Source organism: Solanum stenotomum, chromosome 10 (genome assembly GCF_019186545.1).
Source record: "Solanum stenotomum isolate F172 chromosome 10, ASM1918654v1, whole genome shotgun sequence".
Lineage (NCBI taxonomy): Eukaryota > Viridiplantae > Streptophyta > Magnoliopsida > Solanales > Solanaceae > Solanum > Solanum stenotomum.
The window spans coordinates 52,569,755-52,586,316 of record NC_064291.1 but is presented as its reverse complement, the minus strand read 5'-3'; the positions used below and the strand labels follow the sequence as shown (position 1 = coordinate 52,586,316).

The 16,562-nt window shown below is 33.2% G+C and overlaps 2 protein-coding genes across 2 annotated transcripts; one reads left to right on the top strand and one right to left on the bottom strand.

Moving 5' to 3' along the window:
• Positions 1–5,744: 5,744 nt before the first annotated feature.
• LOC125843155 (putative late blight resistance protein homolog R1A-10) lies at positions 5,745–8,047 on the bottom strand. The gene is made up of 3 exons (XM_049522377.1): positions 7,405–8,047; positions 6,756–6,952; positions 5,745–6,668 (listed from the first exon to the last, which is right to left on the bottom strand). The coding sequence occupies exons 1-3, from the start codon at positions 8,045–8,047 to the stop codon at positions 5,745–5,747; spliced, it is 1,764 nt and encodes a 587-aa protein (XP_049378334.1).
• A 4,170-nt stretch (positions 8,048–12,217) lies between these two features.
• LOC125841520 (uncharacterized) lies at positions 12,218–13,325 on the top strand. Its single transcript, XM_049520675.1, has 2 exons — positions 12,218–12,850; positions 13,175–13,325. Exons 1-2 carry the CDS (start codon positions 12,223–12,225, stop codon positions 13,207–13,209), a joined length of 663 nt encoding a protein of 220 aa, XP_049376632.1. The 5' UTR covers positions 12,218–12,222; the 3' UTR covers positions 13,210–13,325.
• The last annotated feature ends 3,237 nt before the right edge of the window (positions 13,326–16,562 follow it).

Below are 16,562 nucleotides of genomic sequence, written 5' to 3'. Positions count from 1 at the left end.
GGTCGGTGACCCAATAAGCAATTTTATCAGGCTTAATAGTAATTTTTCTTTATACAAATCAATGGTATTTCTTTTTGTGTTCTTCCACTATTTTCAAATTCATATTAATTATGCTCATTGTCATGGCTTTTTATAGAACATTTTCATTATAAAATGATGATACAAATATATGAATATTTTAAATAAATTTTATAACTTATGAATGTAAATTACATTTAAAAAATAATAATAATCTGGCCCCCAACTTTGTGATTGGCCAGTGAATTAAATGTGAGGATGAAAGTTTAAGAATGGTCCCCTCTTTTTTCTAGGGTCATTATATCTGATCCTATGAACACAACTATTAAGGGTACCTCTGTCGGGGTAGGGTGGAAATTTCAGCCCATATTAATAAAATGAGTTCATTTTATCTATATTTAATGATTTGGATCACTCATATTTTAATTGGGTAAATATGGGTTTCAAGCTATTTTAAGAGTCTCTACAAATATAGTCAAAATGGGTAAAATATGGGTATTCATATTGACCTATAATAGATCACTTACTTTCACTTTTCTCAAAATTCTTAATTGTGCTAAAAAATAAAAAATTTAGTATGAACTTTTAATTTTCAAAAACATTAATTTATTTTTCAAAAAAATTGGAGGGTGGGCGGGGCTAAGCTTTAGGGGTGGGGTGGGGGTGTGGCAAATTTTTGGGGGTAGATGGGTGGACACGGAATTCACGCGTCATTATTTCATTGGTGCACCTGCTATGTATTTGTGTTTGAGCCACATGCAATTTTGCTTTTCAACTTATTATCATTTTGTGTCTAATAAATATAAATTTCTTAAGGTTAAAATGTTCAACAGATACTAATCCTAATTGAGGTATCTAAATAAATTATGCGGATAGCTCTAAAAGGCCGCATATGACTTAAGCATATTATATAAATATATGTTTTCTTTTCTGACAAGGTATAAGTTTTGTTTCTCTGTTTTCTGCTCTCTACAGGTGAAATGTTACTATGGCTCTGTAAGAAAAATAATGCAGTCAAATTTTTTGACATGATATCGTTCTTTTTATTAGTATATGCCTAATTATTTGTCTAATTTTGAATTGATATATCTAAAACAATAATGATTGACATAGTGAGTTTACCATTTTATCCCTATTAATTATAAAGTGAATGAATTAAAAATTTAAGATTTTCAAAAAGTTCTATCATTTTCAAAATTAATTAATTGGGTATAAAGGTAAAAGAAATTTATCCTTTCTTAATTTGCCAAAATTGACAAGTCGAAAAGAAAAATTAAACAAGTAATTAGGGGCCGATGGAGTACTTATTATTTTAACATTTTATTTAATCGTTTATAAATAAAATATAATTAATATTTTAAATTTTATATAGGCAAGATAAATGTATATAAATTAAAATAAAAAGAATATTATCTTTAGCCTAGAGAGAGTTAAAATAGAAAAAGAGGCTGATGAAGAAAATAAATTGATAAGTAGATTAAGGAAAAAATAGGGTTGAAAGGAAGATAGAGAAAATAAATAGTAAAAAATATATAAATAAGCCATAAAACTCAAAATGATTATATTTGTACCCCAATTCAAAGTAATTGAAGAAATACTCATTCCCTCAAAAAAAATTAAAGTGAATACCCTCATTTATTAAGGCTGATAATTTTCGCTTAACTAATAATAAATCAGTATCATATACTGTATTAGTATCATTAAGGTTTCTTGTTCAGGATTTATTCATTAATCAATGATACTATAAGAATACATGTATACTGTTGTGGTATCATTAAGGTTTCTTCTTGAGAAATTACTCATTAGTCTATGATACTAAGAATATATGTATATTGTTGTGGTATCACTGATGTTTCTTATTCAGAAATTACTTATTGATTAAATACTATAAGAGTATATATATACTCTTCTTTGTGATTTACTATTTTGAGCTTTACATATCTTTTTAAAAAAATTTGTTGTTAGCTTTAAATTGAAAAGGCAAAACAATTTTTCTGGGGGATGATCACATGATTATTCTATATAATAGAAACAAAAATGTACTTGCTCAATATTTTAACCAAATAATATCACTTTTTTCGTGCCTTCTTTCTGGGGGATGCATAATTTTCCTTATGGAAAAGCCTACTTATTTCCTTTTTCAACTTCCTTTTTTAAAATAATAATAATAATAATAATAATAATAATAAAAATAAAAATATCAGTCACGATTTCGTGGAATAATTTTCCGAGAATCTTTCTTTTTTTGCTCCATCTCCTCTATGTAATTTCTTTGGGCTAGAATATTATACGTGGATGCAATTACTACTTTACCTTTTTGTGTTTGTGCAATTTGTGACGTCCTATTTTTCTTTAAATCTTCTCTTGTTTAAGGTCTTTCAAGGAGTGTGATTTTTTTGTTATTTAAAAATCAATTATGTCGAGTAGTAGAATAACCTCTCTCAATTTTAAGCTCTAAGCAAGAGAGTGCATAATTTACCGTCTTAATTGAGGTCTTAACTTTGTGTGTTAGATAAATACAATTATTGAAAGATGATAAAATTGTTTTCATGCGTCTTGACTCAAACCCTCTTAAATAATATATATCTTTGATTTAATAAACGAGTAGATTCAATTTTTAGGTGTAAAACACAAATCGAAATCGCATTTACGAGTCTTGATCGATGTATATCGAGGTAGAGGTCATCACTAGCAGGGGCGGACTAGAGGTTGCCGAGGCGGAGCCAGGAATTTCACGAAGAGGGTCCAAAAATTAAACAACAAAAGTTTTTTTTAAAAGGGCAAAAAAATTGTTGCAAGTGAAATTTGAACATGCGAGCACTAACTCATTAAAGATGTCTAAACACACATTCAAGACATCTTAAACCACTAGGCTCTAACAACATATTATGTCAAGGGTGTCCAGAATATGTTATTTAATCATTTCGTGTATCTTTTTACTTGTATATGCGATATTTTTTTTCCGATGAAAGGTGTCCAATTGGACACCCTCACATACATGTGCCTACGCCCCTACCCTCTGCAAAATATTACGTAGTATATTTAAGGTATTTAAAAGATTTTTTATGTCAATATATTGATTTTGAACCTCCTAAATGTAAGATCAGAGGTTTGCTTAGTAGTCGAGGGTTTCAAAACTCACCTTGAGGTTCCAAGATGAAATCTTAGGCACTACTCTCTTTTTTCGAACCCCTTAGTGAAAATCTTGAATCCACCACTGGTCACTAGACGTCTTAGTTAAGACTAGTAGAGTTCAACAAAATTGAAGTGAACCATAGGCAAATAATTTATTCAAGGTTGATTTAAGTCGAGCATAAGTTGATAAAAAGCGACTTGTTAGAACCATGAAACTTGGGGTGCCTCATACCTTTCCTCGAACAACAAAATTTCTAATCCGAACTTTATTTTTGCATATGAATTAAAAGATTAGATAAAAATTATTGAATGATGTTCGAAATTCTATCAATACCACGTAAAATAGGAAATAGTAAGTAACATATATTATTTCAAAATCACATAAAACATAGTATTATAAATCACAATAATTAATAACTCAAAAATTTAAAAAACATATAAAATATTTGATTGTCTTAAGTTTTATCAGTGCGGCATATATAAATTGAGACGGGAAAGTAAAATATCTATCAAAAAAGCGATAGCCAACCTAAGTATGTAACAGAAATATGCAAAAGAAACTTCCATGAAGGTTCCGGAATCTGCGTAAATTCCAAGCATATACTATACTTTACACCTTTAAAAATAGAGTGCAACTGATATATATCTATGAACCGTGTAAGACTAAATTCAGAAAGGTAAAACTTATCGCAAATGATTAGTATATACATATATTATGTGTTTGAATAATATAATATTTTTTTAATTAATCATAATTAATTAATATATATCAGACTTTATTAAATCATTTAATCATGATAAATTATATTATTTATAATAAATGCAAGTAAGTTTAACCTTTTAGAAATCTCTAGTGTATTGATATGAGAGTCAGGAGCTAAAAGGGCAAAAAAAATTGTCAAAAATTTCAAAAGGGCACATCATATTTTTTTTTAAACCAAAAGGGCAAAATCGCTCCTGTCGGAGCAATTTCCCTCTGACACATACTGACGCCGTTTATTCTATTAGAACTAAAAATCGCTGTCAGGGCAGCAATTTTGTCCAATTTTTTTCTTCTTTTTTTTCACTAAAATCGCTGACATAGCAGTGATTATTTAACTCAAATTATTTTTCCTCCAACTAATATCGCTGTCATAGCAGTGTTTTCATAGAACAAAATTTTTTTTTTCATGAAAATGGCTGCTTTGGCAGCTTTTTTATATATATAAAAAAATATCTTGAAATCACTGCCTTGGCAGCGTTTTAGTTAAAAAAATTTCTTTTTTTTTAAATTCGTTTCTCTTCAATTTTTTATTTATCTTTTAAAATCATTCTTCTTAATTTTTTTTTTCGTTTTGAAATAAGGCAGCGTTTTTATTAAAAAATAATTTTTTTAACAAAAATCGCTGAAAAGGCAGCTATGTAATTCAACGAAAAACATGCATTGTACATGAAGAGAGGAAAACAAATCGATGCTTATACTCCATAGACAATGCATAATAATTGAAACCTTATTCATTTTGAACTATCACATAAAACAAAATAGATATTACAGTACATCAATAGTTACTGTATACAAAATACGAAATCACAAGTGAGTGAGACATGTATTAATTAACATGCTTATTCCTAAAACATGAATTTGAAAAACGATCAGAACATAAAAACGAAAGATTTTACTTTTCAAGATATAAACTAAAAGGTTTTGCATTTGGAAGATAGCATTACATGGTCCTTCGAAATAAGCTTCGGTTCCCTGCATAAGCAAAATAAAAAGTAGAACTCATCATCTTAATTTCAAAGAGGTAATTTAAAATGTGAAGAATCGAAGAACTTTTTGGAGAGATTTAACACTTACTGCGACTGTTATGGATGTAGACCTTAAGGAAATTAGTTCCCATCTCCTCTTGTTCTTGTACAATATTTCTTGCAGAATCCTCAGCAGTAGTGCTGCAATCGTGCAACTCAATTGACTCCAAAGTAAAAATTTCCCCAAAATCTGCTGAAATTTCTTGCAGCCTGTAGCATTTCTTCAGAACGAGGCGTTTTAGATTTGGAAAGTTATCACTGCTAGCTTCCAAACACTCAAGATCTAAGCCACTCAGTAACAAAAACTTCAAGCTTTTGGACTTGCCTTTATCACTCAATCTCCATTCATCTGTCAAGGCTTGACAATCTTTCAGTTTGAGCTCTTCAAGATTTGGCAACATCGTTAAAGTTGATGATATGTCTTCCCAATTAAAATGACAACACCAAAACAAAGACAACCTCCTAAGTGATGTTGGAAAACGAATATCTTGATGGAGTTTTGCACATAAGGTAACCCATAAACCTTGAATGCTTCGAGTTTTGTCAATCTGGACATATCCAATAGTCTATCGGGAAACGCTACTTTGTAAAAACGTACAAAAATGATCAATCTCTTTAGATTGGGAATGACAGAAAATACTTCATTTGTACTACTGCTGTAACAAATACCAGAAAGTTCCTCTAGATTTGGCATCCCTGTCACAAGACTTTCTCTTGTAGGACTGGGTAAATAAGAGGGTGTATCCAGACGTATATACCTCAAGTTCTTCATCATCCATATCTTCCCAGGTAAAAATAAATCATTATGATTTATGACTACCACTACAAATTAGAGTTTGCAAATTCTGAAGCTCTGAGATTGAGTCAGGAATTTCTCCTCTAAATGGAGCTTCGAGATATCTCAAATGAAACAACTTTGTAACAAGTGAAAATGACTCGAAGTATCTATTTGTATTGAAGATGGCCAATACCCTGAGAAAGTTGAAATGAGAGAAAAATTCATCTATTAAAGGATTAGGATGGTAGGTGGGCAATGTCCCGAAAAGATTAATACAGGGTTCAAGAGTATTCAATTGAGAAAATAAGTGGATGGATCTGGTGGCAGGGGGTAATACCTTAAAACAATCATCAACTGAATAAAATCTGGTTTGAAAACTGAAGCGATGGACATTGTGCTTTTGTGTTGGAAGAGTAGGGTGAGTTCTCTCAACATGCATATGCTTTGTCATTTCAGCTTCTATCAAACAGAACTCACGCAGTATATCATGTATTCTACATGCTTTTATCTCACTATTGAATCTCCTTTTTCTAGCCTGTATCAAGTTCCTGCTAATAAGGTCCTCGAAATAGTCCATCGCCACTTCCTCCAAACTTTTACCACTTCCAGCAGACGTCCTTATGAAACCTTCTGCGATCCATAATTGGATCAATCTCCGAGTATCAACCTGAAAATCCTCTGGGAAACTACTCATAGAAAGAAAGCAAGGTTTGAGGCGATTAGGCAAGTGGTGGTAACTCAAGCCGACAACTCCTAAGCATTTATCTGGATGACTAGCAATGATTTCACTTAAGGTTCGGGCAACATCCTTCCAACCTTGTACTGTCCTGGCAACTTTAGAGAGATGTCCTTCAATCACTGAAATTGTTAAGGGTAGTCCTTGACATTTTTCTACTATTTCCTTTCCAATTTCTTCCAATTCAGGAGGATGATCATATTTTGGTCCAAACTATTTATCACAAAGTAATCTCCAACCGTTCTCTAAACTCAAAAGGTTCATCTCATGAGGGCTACAAGTATTTGCATACATCGCTACCTCGGTTTCCCTAGTAGTCAATAAGATTCGACTTCCATTTTTGTAATTAGGAAATACACCTCTTATACTATCCCAAACATCCCTACTCCAAATATCATCAATAACAATAAGGTATCTTGGACCCTTTAGCTTTTTCTGCACTAGGTCAGCTAACTCATTGTCATCCATCTCATCATAATCTTTTGCGTTAAAACTAACTGTTGTAGAGAATAGCAGAAGAAAGTATAAAGAACCTTCTGCTAGCCCAAGATCGTAAACTAAGATCGGAAGATTCAACTAAGGAAGAGGAAGCTAGAAAGGAGAAAGGAAGATTTTGGAAGGGTGAACTTTGTTATGGAAGAAGGCTTCTTAAATTACTTTGATTTGGATTGATTACAAATGACTATGGCCACCCCTATTTATACTTATGTAGGGATGCTTTTAGAAATTATTCTACATACATCTACAAGAAAAATCTAGGTAACTTTATCATCTAACTCACTATCTAGACTATTCTATAATTTACCACAAATATCTAATTCTCTAGAACATCTACACATTTCTTAGATACAAAACTCTAGAAAGTTCCACTAAATATCTAGGATTAATTGTACCTCCAAAAAATCATCTTTATTTTTCACAACTGTTGACTTTGAAATGCAACGTAAACCTTCTAACAACACATTTCTACACCGAAATTCTTGAGATATTGTAACCCAAGCAAGAATGTCAAAGTGATACCTGATTGTTAGATGATCATAAGCTTTTCTAGCGAGTGTTGTTTTGCCAATGCCACCCATGCCTGATATTGTGACAGTGTCTAGATCCAACGGTGGTCCTGCCAATCTTTTAACTATGATCTCCAAGTCATCATCAATTCCCTGCACAATATCATCTTCCACCATTGGATAACTTGTAGAAGAAGTGCCAATCATGGAATCCCCGGATATTTCAAGAATTTGATCAGCATCATCAGAAACAATCTCCATCACTTGTTTCTTTGTTGTATCCATTTTTTCAAAAACAGCTAGTAAATCCTGGTGTTGTGAAATCCCAAACGTCCAGCTTGTCCCTTTGATGATTTGACAAGTTTTCAGCTCAACAACATCTTCTGCTTCACTAGCAGCATCTCTAATTTTTTCCTCCAAAGATTTGATTTTTCCAAATACAAATTCATCAAGAACTTTTTGGAAATATTCAGCAATAGCACGAAGAGAATTGAGCATTTCAGCAGTGTGAACATGAAAGAGTTCATGAATATTTCGTTCGTCAAGAGTTTGAAGAAGAGAAATTACAGCACTATAAGCTGCCATCAAGTCAAATTGCAAGAAGAGGAATTGGAACAAAATAATTTTTGAAGTAGTAGAGAGAGAGGATGTAATTTAAGATATCAAATACTTTTGTTTTTATAGCAACTTGTTGTATAACATCCTTTAATTAATCATGTTAGTTGAGTGTGTGAAATCAGAGGAGTTAATTATTGTTTATTTGTTGTGATTGGAGAAAACAACCATCTTTACAGTTTGCAATTGTTGAATTGTATATAGGAACAACCCCTATTTATTTATTTACTAGTTCTGGGAACGTGCTTTGCACGTTTATCTCAAATACTTTATATAAATTTTGTATTGTAAATGACATATTTTATCCTCTTCAAATCTAATGGTATTTACTAAAAAAATCCATCATTTTTACGATAGAAAATACATATATCTTCCTAATAAAAAGAATACATCCTTAATTATAAAATTGACTAAAGTGCATAAAGTAAAAATAACTAACTATTCATGTACAAATACAATTTTCAAATGAGTATACTAAAATACTACATGCTAGGCAAATGTTTACAAAGAAACAAACCACTGTAAATTCTCAATAATAATAACAACAAAACAATAGAAAGTTGTATAGTAACAACAAACAAGAAACATAAACATTAAACAAAACAAATAAAAAGAGACAAGAGAACAGAGCATAGAGATTTTCTCATACTTTTTTTCAACTGTTTTAAGTGTGTACAATATTGAGTCAAATATCCCTATTTATAGGATATGATTGAGGAATACAAAAAGTTTTCATGAATATGACATTAATCCATTTGAGATCATGGATGAGAGGTGGGAGTAAAGACCATAATGAATATAATTAGTGGGTGTTACATATATTTACATAATGGAGAGTTAGTGGAAAAAAAATTTATGTAATGTACTTCACATTAATACAAATATTTATATATATAAAAAAGAATATAATATAGATTTGTATATTTTTTTTTCTTTTTTTAAAGTGCAAACATAACCATTCATATTTCTAATTGGAAGATGAACAAAACAAAAAGTTTATGAATTTACTCCACATGGAATTAATACAAATAATACATATTGAAGAGACTTTATGGTGGTTGATTTATGTACTAATATGATGATTTTTTATTTTTATTTTTAACCAAAGACCACAAGGGTCAGGATTTATTAAAATGAAAAAAATGTACAAAGCCGTGAGTTGACCCAAAGGGAACAGCCCACCAAAATTAACAGACATTAAAAAAGCAAAACAAAAAAATAAAAAAATTACACAAAGATTTAAATAAAATAAAATGAAATAACAAAAATCAAGAAAGGAAAGTGGAAAGTTGAACATCACTGTATCAGATTCTTCTCCAATATGACGTTTAAGGACCTTATACACATTTTCCTTTTCAAGAGCTATCTGGAAAAATTCAAGCTCATCTTCCATCAAATTCGTGCTGTCCTTGCCGTTGTCGATCTCATCCAACCTCAAAGAAACAACTCCATCGAAGCAGAACTCTTTCAGCTATATTGATTTTTCTAGCTTTGCTTGCATCAAAGGTCTTTTCTCTTCAACTTCCATGGCAGTTCTTGATTTCTCAGAAATTTGATACACATCTCGAGTTAGACCAGGTAAATCTCAACGTTTCTCTTCATAACTCTTCCCATCTTCAAATATCGATCTGAATGAATCTATCTTGATGTAGCCCATGTCAAGAGGAAATGAGACCTCTTCTTTCAACACTAAGCTAGCTAAGTATACAAAGATTTGTTCCTACAAATCATGATTTCATTCCCCTCTCAAGATCTCGATGGGTTGAATCCCCAAAGAAATTAATACCACCATCTGAGAACAAGATTGGGGAAAAGAAAACCACAGATTTTACTAATATGATGATTTATTATTTAATTTAGTAAATAATTTATAACATTTAAATTAATGTAGGAGTAAAATCGTAATCTAACTTTTGCCTAATATTCTTCCCACCTTTAGTATAACTAGTCTTTGAAAACATGCGCTGCACGTTAGCCTCCTACTGTTATAAATTTTGTGCATATTTAAAAAGTTTTAAGTTATAAAATAAAAATGCTAAATCAAAGTATCTAAATTTATTCATTAAGAAATTCGTAATAGTGGGACGATGTAATTGCCTCTAATAGCATGAATATATTAATGAAATCTTGAATCCTCATAAATGCATGTAAAAAATTCAAAATTACAAGAAAACAAGAAGAAATACATATATTTTACAAAACCTGCAAATAGAGCACAGCTAGGATGGTTTGTTTAGATTTAGAAATACTTTATCAGATTAAATAAAATATAAAATCAACTTGCACTACCTAATCAAATATTATATTCCACTTTTCTCAGCCACGCCAGGTATTTACTTAGAGATGTCGCTTCAAAGATTTTATTCTCGTAGTCTCAAATAATGAAAGAAATAAATACAAAAAATATTAAATGAGATTAAAATTTTAACACCACAGAAAAAAAAGAGAGGATACATTCTACTTCACTAAAATTACAATACCTCTATATTCTATAATCCAGATTAATTAACAATTAAATGGTTAATTATGATACACTACAAGAATTATACATACAAATAAGACATAATTTAAAATCAACAATTTCTCCTTATACTTTTCATGCCTTGACAATCACAAAGTCATCAGGAGTTGAAAAGTATTTACCAAACAATAATTTTTTTACCTCCAATCTTATCGATCGATCTTTTATGTCTGAAGTACTTCGTCCATGCACAGAAGGTTGCACAAATCTGTTATATCCGATACCTGTTATTATGTTAAAATAAAAATATGAGCACGGTTATAAAACAAAGAGAAGTTTGCAATTTGTCAATTAGAAAGGAGAAGCAACCACATAATATTATGTATTGAATTATATGATTAGTTAGCTGCACTATGTGTACCTTCACATGATAATATGATGATAAAAGTTAATTGCTTCTTCGTGGTGTTCAATAAAAAAAGTCCAGATTTATTTTATTTAAACTTGTCACAAGTAATATAAAGCATGTGAAAAAGATGGTTAATTACCTTTCCTTCATTGTGTTGGAATTACAAATGGTGTACGAGTGAATGAAACATTTGATGCAAAAGATACACCATCAAAGGAAAGAAGAAAACAGACGCCAACAAGGTCTTCATGTTTGGCCTTGGTTTCATCAAAGAAAGCTAACCCTTTTATCTGGTCTGAAGATGATAAAAGGGTTATGCTATCTGGGCTAAAGAGCTACTTCTGTACTGGGCCAACCAGAAGCCCAATTCGGATAAAAGGCCCAAGAAATAAAGATTCTACATATAGCTGAAATGTATATACATAGATAGGGAATAAAATTTGTTATAGATAAGCCAATTAAGATTGTACAGCTGGAATGGTAGTTACAATAGAAGGTTCTATTCTTTTCTTTAGTTGTGTATAAATATAGGAACAAATTGTATTCTGGACATTCAATGAATACACAAAATTTCTAAATTCTTATCAACTTTCATGGTATCAGAGCAGGTTTAATCATAAAGTCTTCTTCAATCTATCACCTTCTTCAACAACAATGACTAACTCTGCCGAGAATTCTGGAACAACACCTGAAAATAGTAATACTAATCTGGGTGGTAATGGTACTATTACTCCAGGGATTGATTCCAATCATCCTTATTTTCTCACTCATTCAGATGCTCCTAGTATGAACCTCATCAATAACACCTTTGATGGGAAAGGATATCAAGCATGGAAGAGATCTGTTCTTATTGCTCTTTCAGCAAAGAACAAGTTAGGTTTCATCACAGGTGCTCAGTCTACACCTGCTGCTGGTTCACCAGATCTGCAACCATGGAGTAGATGCAATGATATGGTAACTTCATGGTTGCTCAACTCCCTCTCCAGAGAAATTGCTGATAGTGTGATCTATTCTAGATCTGCTAGAGAACTTTGGATTAGCTTGGAGCATCGATTTGGGCAGTCCAATGGTGCGAAATTATTTCACCTGCAAAAGGAGCTAAGCAGGTTAGTTAAAGGTACTAATAACATTGCAGGTTATTTTACTAAGCTTAAAAGACTCTGGGATGAGCTAGACTCTTTGAATTCCAACATCAAGTGTTCTTGTGTATGTGTGTGTAAAGGAAAACAGAAAATGGAAAAATTTTTGGAAGATGAGAAACTTATTCAGTTTCTGATGGGTCTTAATGACAGCTATGGTCAGGCTAGAGGAACCATTCTTATAATGAATCCACTACCTGATATCAATGTTGCATATTCACTGCTTTTACAAGATGAAAATCAGAAAGAGACATACATGAGTTCTCTCATGCCATCTGATTCATCATCTTTCATGGTGAATAGCATGAATCAGTATAGAGGAAGACAGTCCCAACAATTCACAGGTAACAATTTCAGGTCTGGAAATTCATATCCCAGACCACCTAACAATTCACCAGCACCACAGAAATCTCAGAAACAGTTTCAGAAATTCAAAGAAAAAAAGGAAAAATATGATCCTAATGCAAATTGTTCACACTGTGGTAAGAATGGACATTTGAAGATTAACTGCTTTAGGTTGATAGGATTTCCAGAAGACTTCCAGTTCACACATGAGAAGGGCAACCATAGTCAAATAAGGGCAAATGCAGCCGCAACAATGGAGGAAGCAAAGCCAATACTCAATGCTCATACCTTCTCTCAACATTTTAACAAGGAGCAGCTCAATTTCTTACATCAGGCTTTAACACAAATGAAAATGGAAGAAAACACCAGCACTTCAAATGAAAATGGAAAAGAACAAGTCAATGCTAATGCAGTTGCTGGTACAATTATAAAGTATTTTGGTTCTTGTTTTTCTGTGTTCAATTCCAAAACTTGGATTATAGATTCAGGTGCCTCGGAACATATGTGTTTTGATCCTTCATCCTTCTTAATCTTATCACCTCTTAGAGTACCTCTAAACATCAATCTTCCTAACTCAGATTCTATTGTTGTAACTCATAGTGGTGATGTATCTCTATTCTCTGATTTAACACTGCATAATCTCCTCTATGTTCCTAGTTTCAAGTATAACTTACTATCCACTCATAAGTTGTGCTGTCAATTCAGTGTCAATCATTTTCAATTCTAATGAGTGTCTCCTGCAGGGCCCTTCTATGAAGAACCCACAAGTTTTTGGTGAAGCTAAGGAGGATCTCTACTTTCTTCAACCCAATCTTCAGAAGTCTTGTTTTAAGGCAACTGCATCTTTAGATTCTAGTGTTTTTTGTTATGCATCATAGCCTTTTTCTATTTCCTTTCCTGTTTGTTCTAGTGTTATTTCTGATGTAAAGCTATGGCACATTAGACTTGGGCATTTACCCTTTTCATCAATGAAAAATGTCAGTTTCATTCCTATTCCTTCTAGTCTTGATTGTTACTGTGATATTTATCCTCAAGCTAGGCAATCTAGACTTCCCTTTCCAATAAGTCATATTAAATCTAAATCTAAATTTGAGTTACTTCATGTTGATACTTGGGGCCCTTACAAAGTGTCTACTCACAATCATTATAATTACTTTCTCACCATAGTTGATGATTACAGCAGGGCTACTTGGACTTTTCTGTTGGCTACTAAAAGTAATTAATTCACATCAATACAATCCTTCATAATAATGGTGCAAAGACAGTTTGATGCAAAGGTCAAAATAATCAGATCAGATAATGCCCTTGGCTAGGGAAAAGTACAGCAGGTGTTAGTTTCTTTAGATCTCTCGGCATTGTTCACCAGACTTCTTGTGTTGCCTCACCTCAACAAAATGGTGTGGTCGAAAGGAAACACAAACATCTCCTTGAAATTGCTAGAGCCCTCATGTTTCAATCAAAAGTGCCTATGATTTATTGGGGGGAATGTATCTTAACTGCTACCTTTCTCATTAACAGGTTTCCATCGAAAGTTTTACATGACAAGACTCCTTATGAATTAGTGTTTGGGATTGTTCCTTCTTACAAAATTTTAAGATGTTTTGGCTGTTTATGCTATGCTAATACCTTGAGCCATGGGAGAGGTAAATTTGAGCCAAGAGCAAAAAGTTGTGTGTTTTTAGGATATCCTATCAATCAAAAAGGGTATAAACTTTTGGATTTGGATACAAAACAGATTTTCACCTCTAGAGATGTCCATTTCATTGAACATATATTTCCTTTTGCTTCTGATCAGTCTGTTCCTCCTATTTTTGCAGAATCTCCTTTTAATTTTGATCCATCACCCTCTCAATCTTTTCCTCAGGATTCTCCTTCTTCACATGTTTCCTCTTTGGATACTTCTTCTCCCTCACTTACTCTGCCTACCAATTCATCATCTCCAGCACCTGTTTCTTCAACCCCTGCTCCTCCTCTCAGAAGGTCCACTAGACCACTTTTGGACAAACTCCTTTTCATCTTAAAGATTACATCTGCAATTCTATTGTTCTTACTGATGTAACTCACTCTTGTTTTTCCTCCACTACTACACCTTCCTCTATTTCAGTCTATACTCTTTCTACCCCCAATCAAGCCACTCTTCAAAGTTGTTCTCACATTTTTGAACCCTCCAGTTATTCTCAGGCTTGTTCACATCCTGGCTGGAAAAGTGCCATGGATACTGAACTTGAAGCTCTACAATCCAATCAAACTTGGGATGTGGTTCCTTTACCTCAAGGTAGGAAAGCTTTACCCTGTAAGTGGGTTTACAAGGTTAAGCAACATGCTGATGGTAGTTTGGAAAGATTAAAGGCCAGACTAGTTGTGAGAGGTGATATACAACAACATGGGATAGATTTCAATGAGACCTTTTCACCTGTGGTTAAAATGACCACTATTAGGTGTTTATTGGCTATTGCAGCCAAAAAAGATTGGGAAATTACTCAGTTTGATGTCAATAATACCTTTTTACATGGAGATCTACAGGAAGAGGTTTATATGAAGTTCCCTGTTGGATTAGATCCTCCTCAGCCTAATTTGGTTTGCAGGCTCAGAAAGTCTCTTTATGGCCTCAAACAAGCCTCTAGGCAATGGTATGCCAGGCTTGCAGGCGCTCTCAGTTTTAAGGGTTTTTCTGCCTCTCTTAATGATTATTCTTTGTTCTTTAAACAATCAGGTTCTTTCATCACTATTATTGCAGTTTATGTGGATGACATACTTATTACAGGAGATGATTTGCACGAAATTGTTGCTTTTAAGTTATTTTTACATTCAGAGTTCAAAATCAAGGATCTTGGGCCTATACATTATTTTTTAGGCATGGAAATACTTAGAGAGCCACAAGGTATTATCATCAGTCAACGAAAATATACCTTAGATCTCCTACATGAGTTTGATGTATCACATCTTCCTTCAATTTCTTCTCCTTTGGATCCGTCTATGAAGCTATCTGCAGTTTCAGGGGAAATCATGTCAGATCCGACACTATACAGGCATCTCATTGGCAAACTAAATTATTTGACGCATACAAGACCTGATTTGTGTCCTTCAGTTTTGCTTCTTAGTCAGTTTATGCAGCAACCTTTCCTTTCTCATTATGATGCAGCTCTGCGGGTAGTGCGTTACTTGAAATGTACTCCTGTTCAAGGTTTGTTCATGTCCGCTTCATCCTCTTTTGCCCTTCAGGCTTTCTGTGATGCTGATTGGGCGTCGTGTAAGGATACACGAAGATCTATCAGTGGCTTCTTCATAAGCCTCGGAGGCTCACCCATTTCCTGGAAATCCAAGAAGCAAGCTTCCATTTCTCTTTCCTCTGCTGAGGCTGAGTATCGCTCTATGCGACGGCTAGTTGCTGAGTTAACTTGGTTGGTTCGATTACTTTTCGATCTATCAGTTCCCCCGCTCTTCCAGTACCAGTCCACTCTGATAGTCAAGCTGCTATCCATATCGCGCGCAACCCGGTTTTTCATGAACGGACAAAGCATGTCGACCTCGATTGCCACTTCGTTCGTCAGCAGTATCTCTCGGGACTCATATCCCTCTCATTTGTTCCATCGAGGGATCAGTTAGCCGATCTTTTTACCAAATCTCTCTCAGGTCCTTTACATCACTCCTTACTTCGCAAGATGGGTCTCACTCAGCTCCCCTCCATCTTGAGGGGGGATGTTGGAATTACAAATGGTGTACGAGTGAATGAAACATTTGATGCAAAAGATACACCATCAAAGGAAAGAAGAAAATAGACACCAACAAGGTCTTCATGTTTGGCCTTGGTTTCATCAAAGAAAGCTAACCCTTTTATTTGGTCTGAAGATGATAAAAGGGTTATGCTATCTGGGCTAAAGAGCTACTTCTGTACTGGGCCAACCAGAAGCCCAATTCGGATAAAAGGCCCAAGAAATAAAGATTCTACATATAGCTGAAATGTATATACATAGATAGGGAATAAAATTTGTTATAGATAAGCCAATTAAGATTGTACAGCTGGAATGGTAGTTACAATAGAAGGTTCTATTCTTTTCTTTAGTTGTGTATAAATATAGGAACAAATTGTATTCTGGACATTCAATGAATACACAAAATTTCTAAATTCTT

Coding starts and splice junctions, on each gene's coding strand:
- LOC125843155 (XM_049522377.1), bottom strand. CDS start 8,047: ATGGCAGCTTATAGTGCTGTAATTTCTCTTCTTCAAACTCTTGACGAA. Junction 6,953..7,404: donor TAGAAATGTGTTGTTAGAAG/GTTTACGTTGCA, acceptor TCTCTACAACAG/TTAGTTTTAACGCAAAAGAT. Junction 6,669..6,755: donor TGACTACTAGGGAAACCGAG/GTAGCGATGTAT, acceptor TGTGATAAATAG/TTTGGACCAAAATATGATCA.
- LOC125841520 (XM_049520675.1), top strand. CDS start 12,223: ATGGGTCTTAATGACAGCTATGGTCAGGCTAGAGGAACCATTCTTATA. Junction 12,851..13,174: donor CAATGCTAATGCAGTTGCTG/GTACAATTATAA, acceptor TGTCTCCTGCAG/GGCCCTTCTATGAAGAACCC.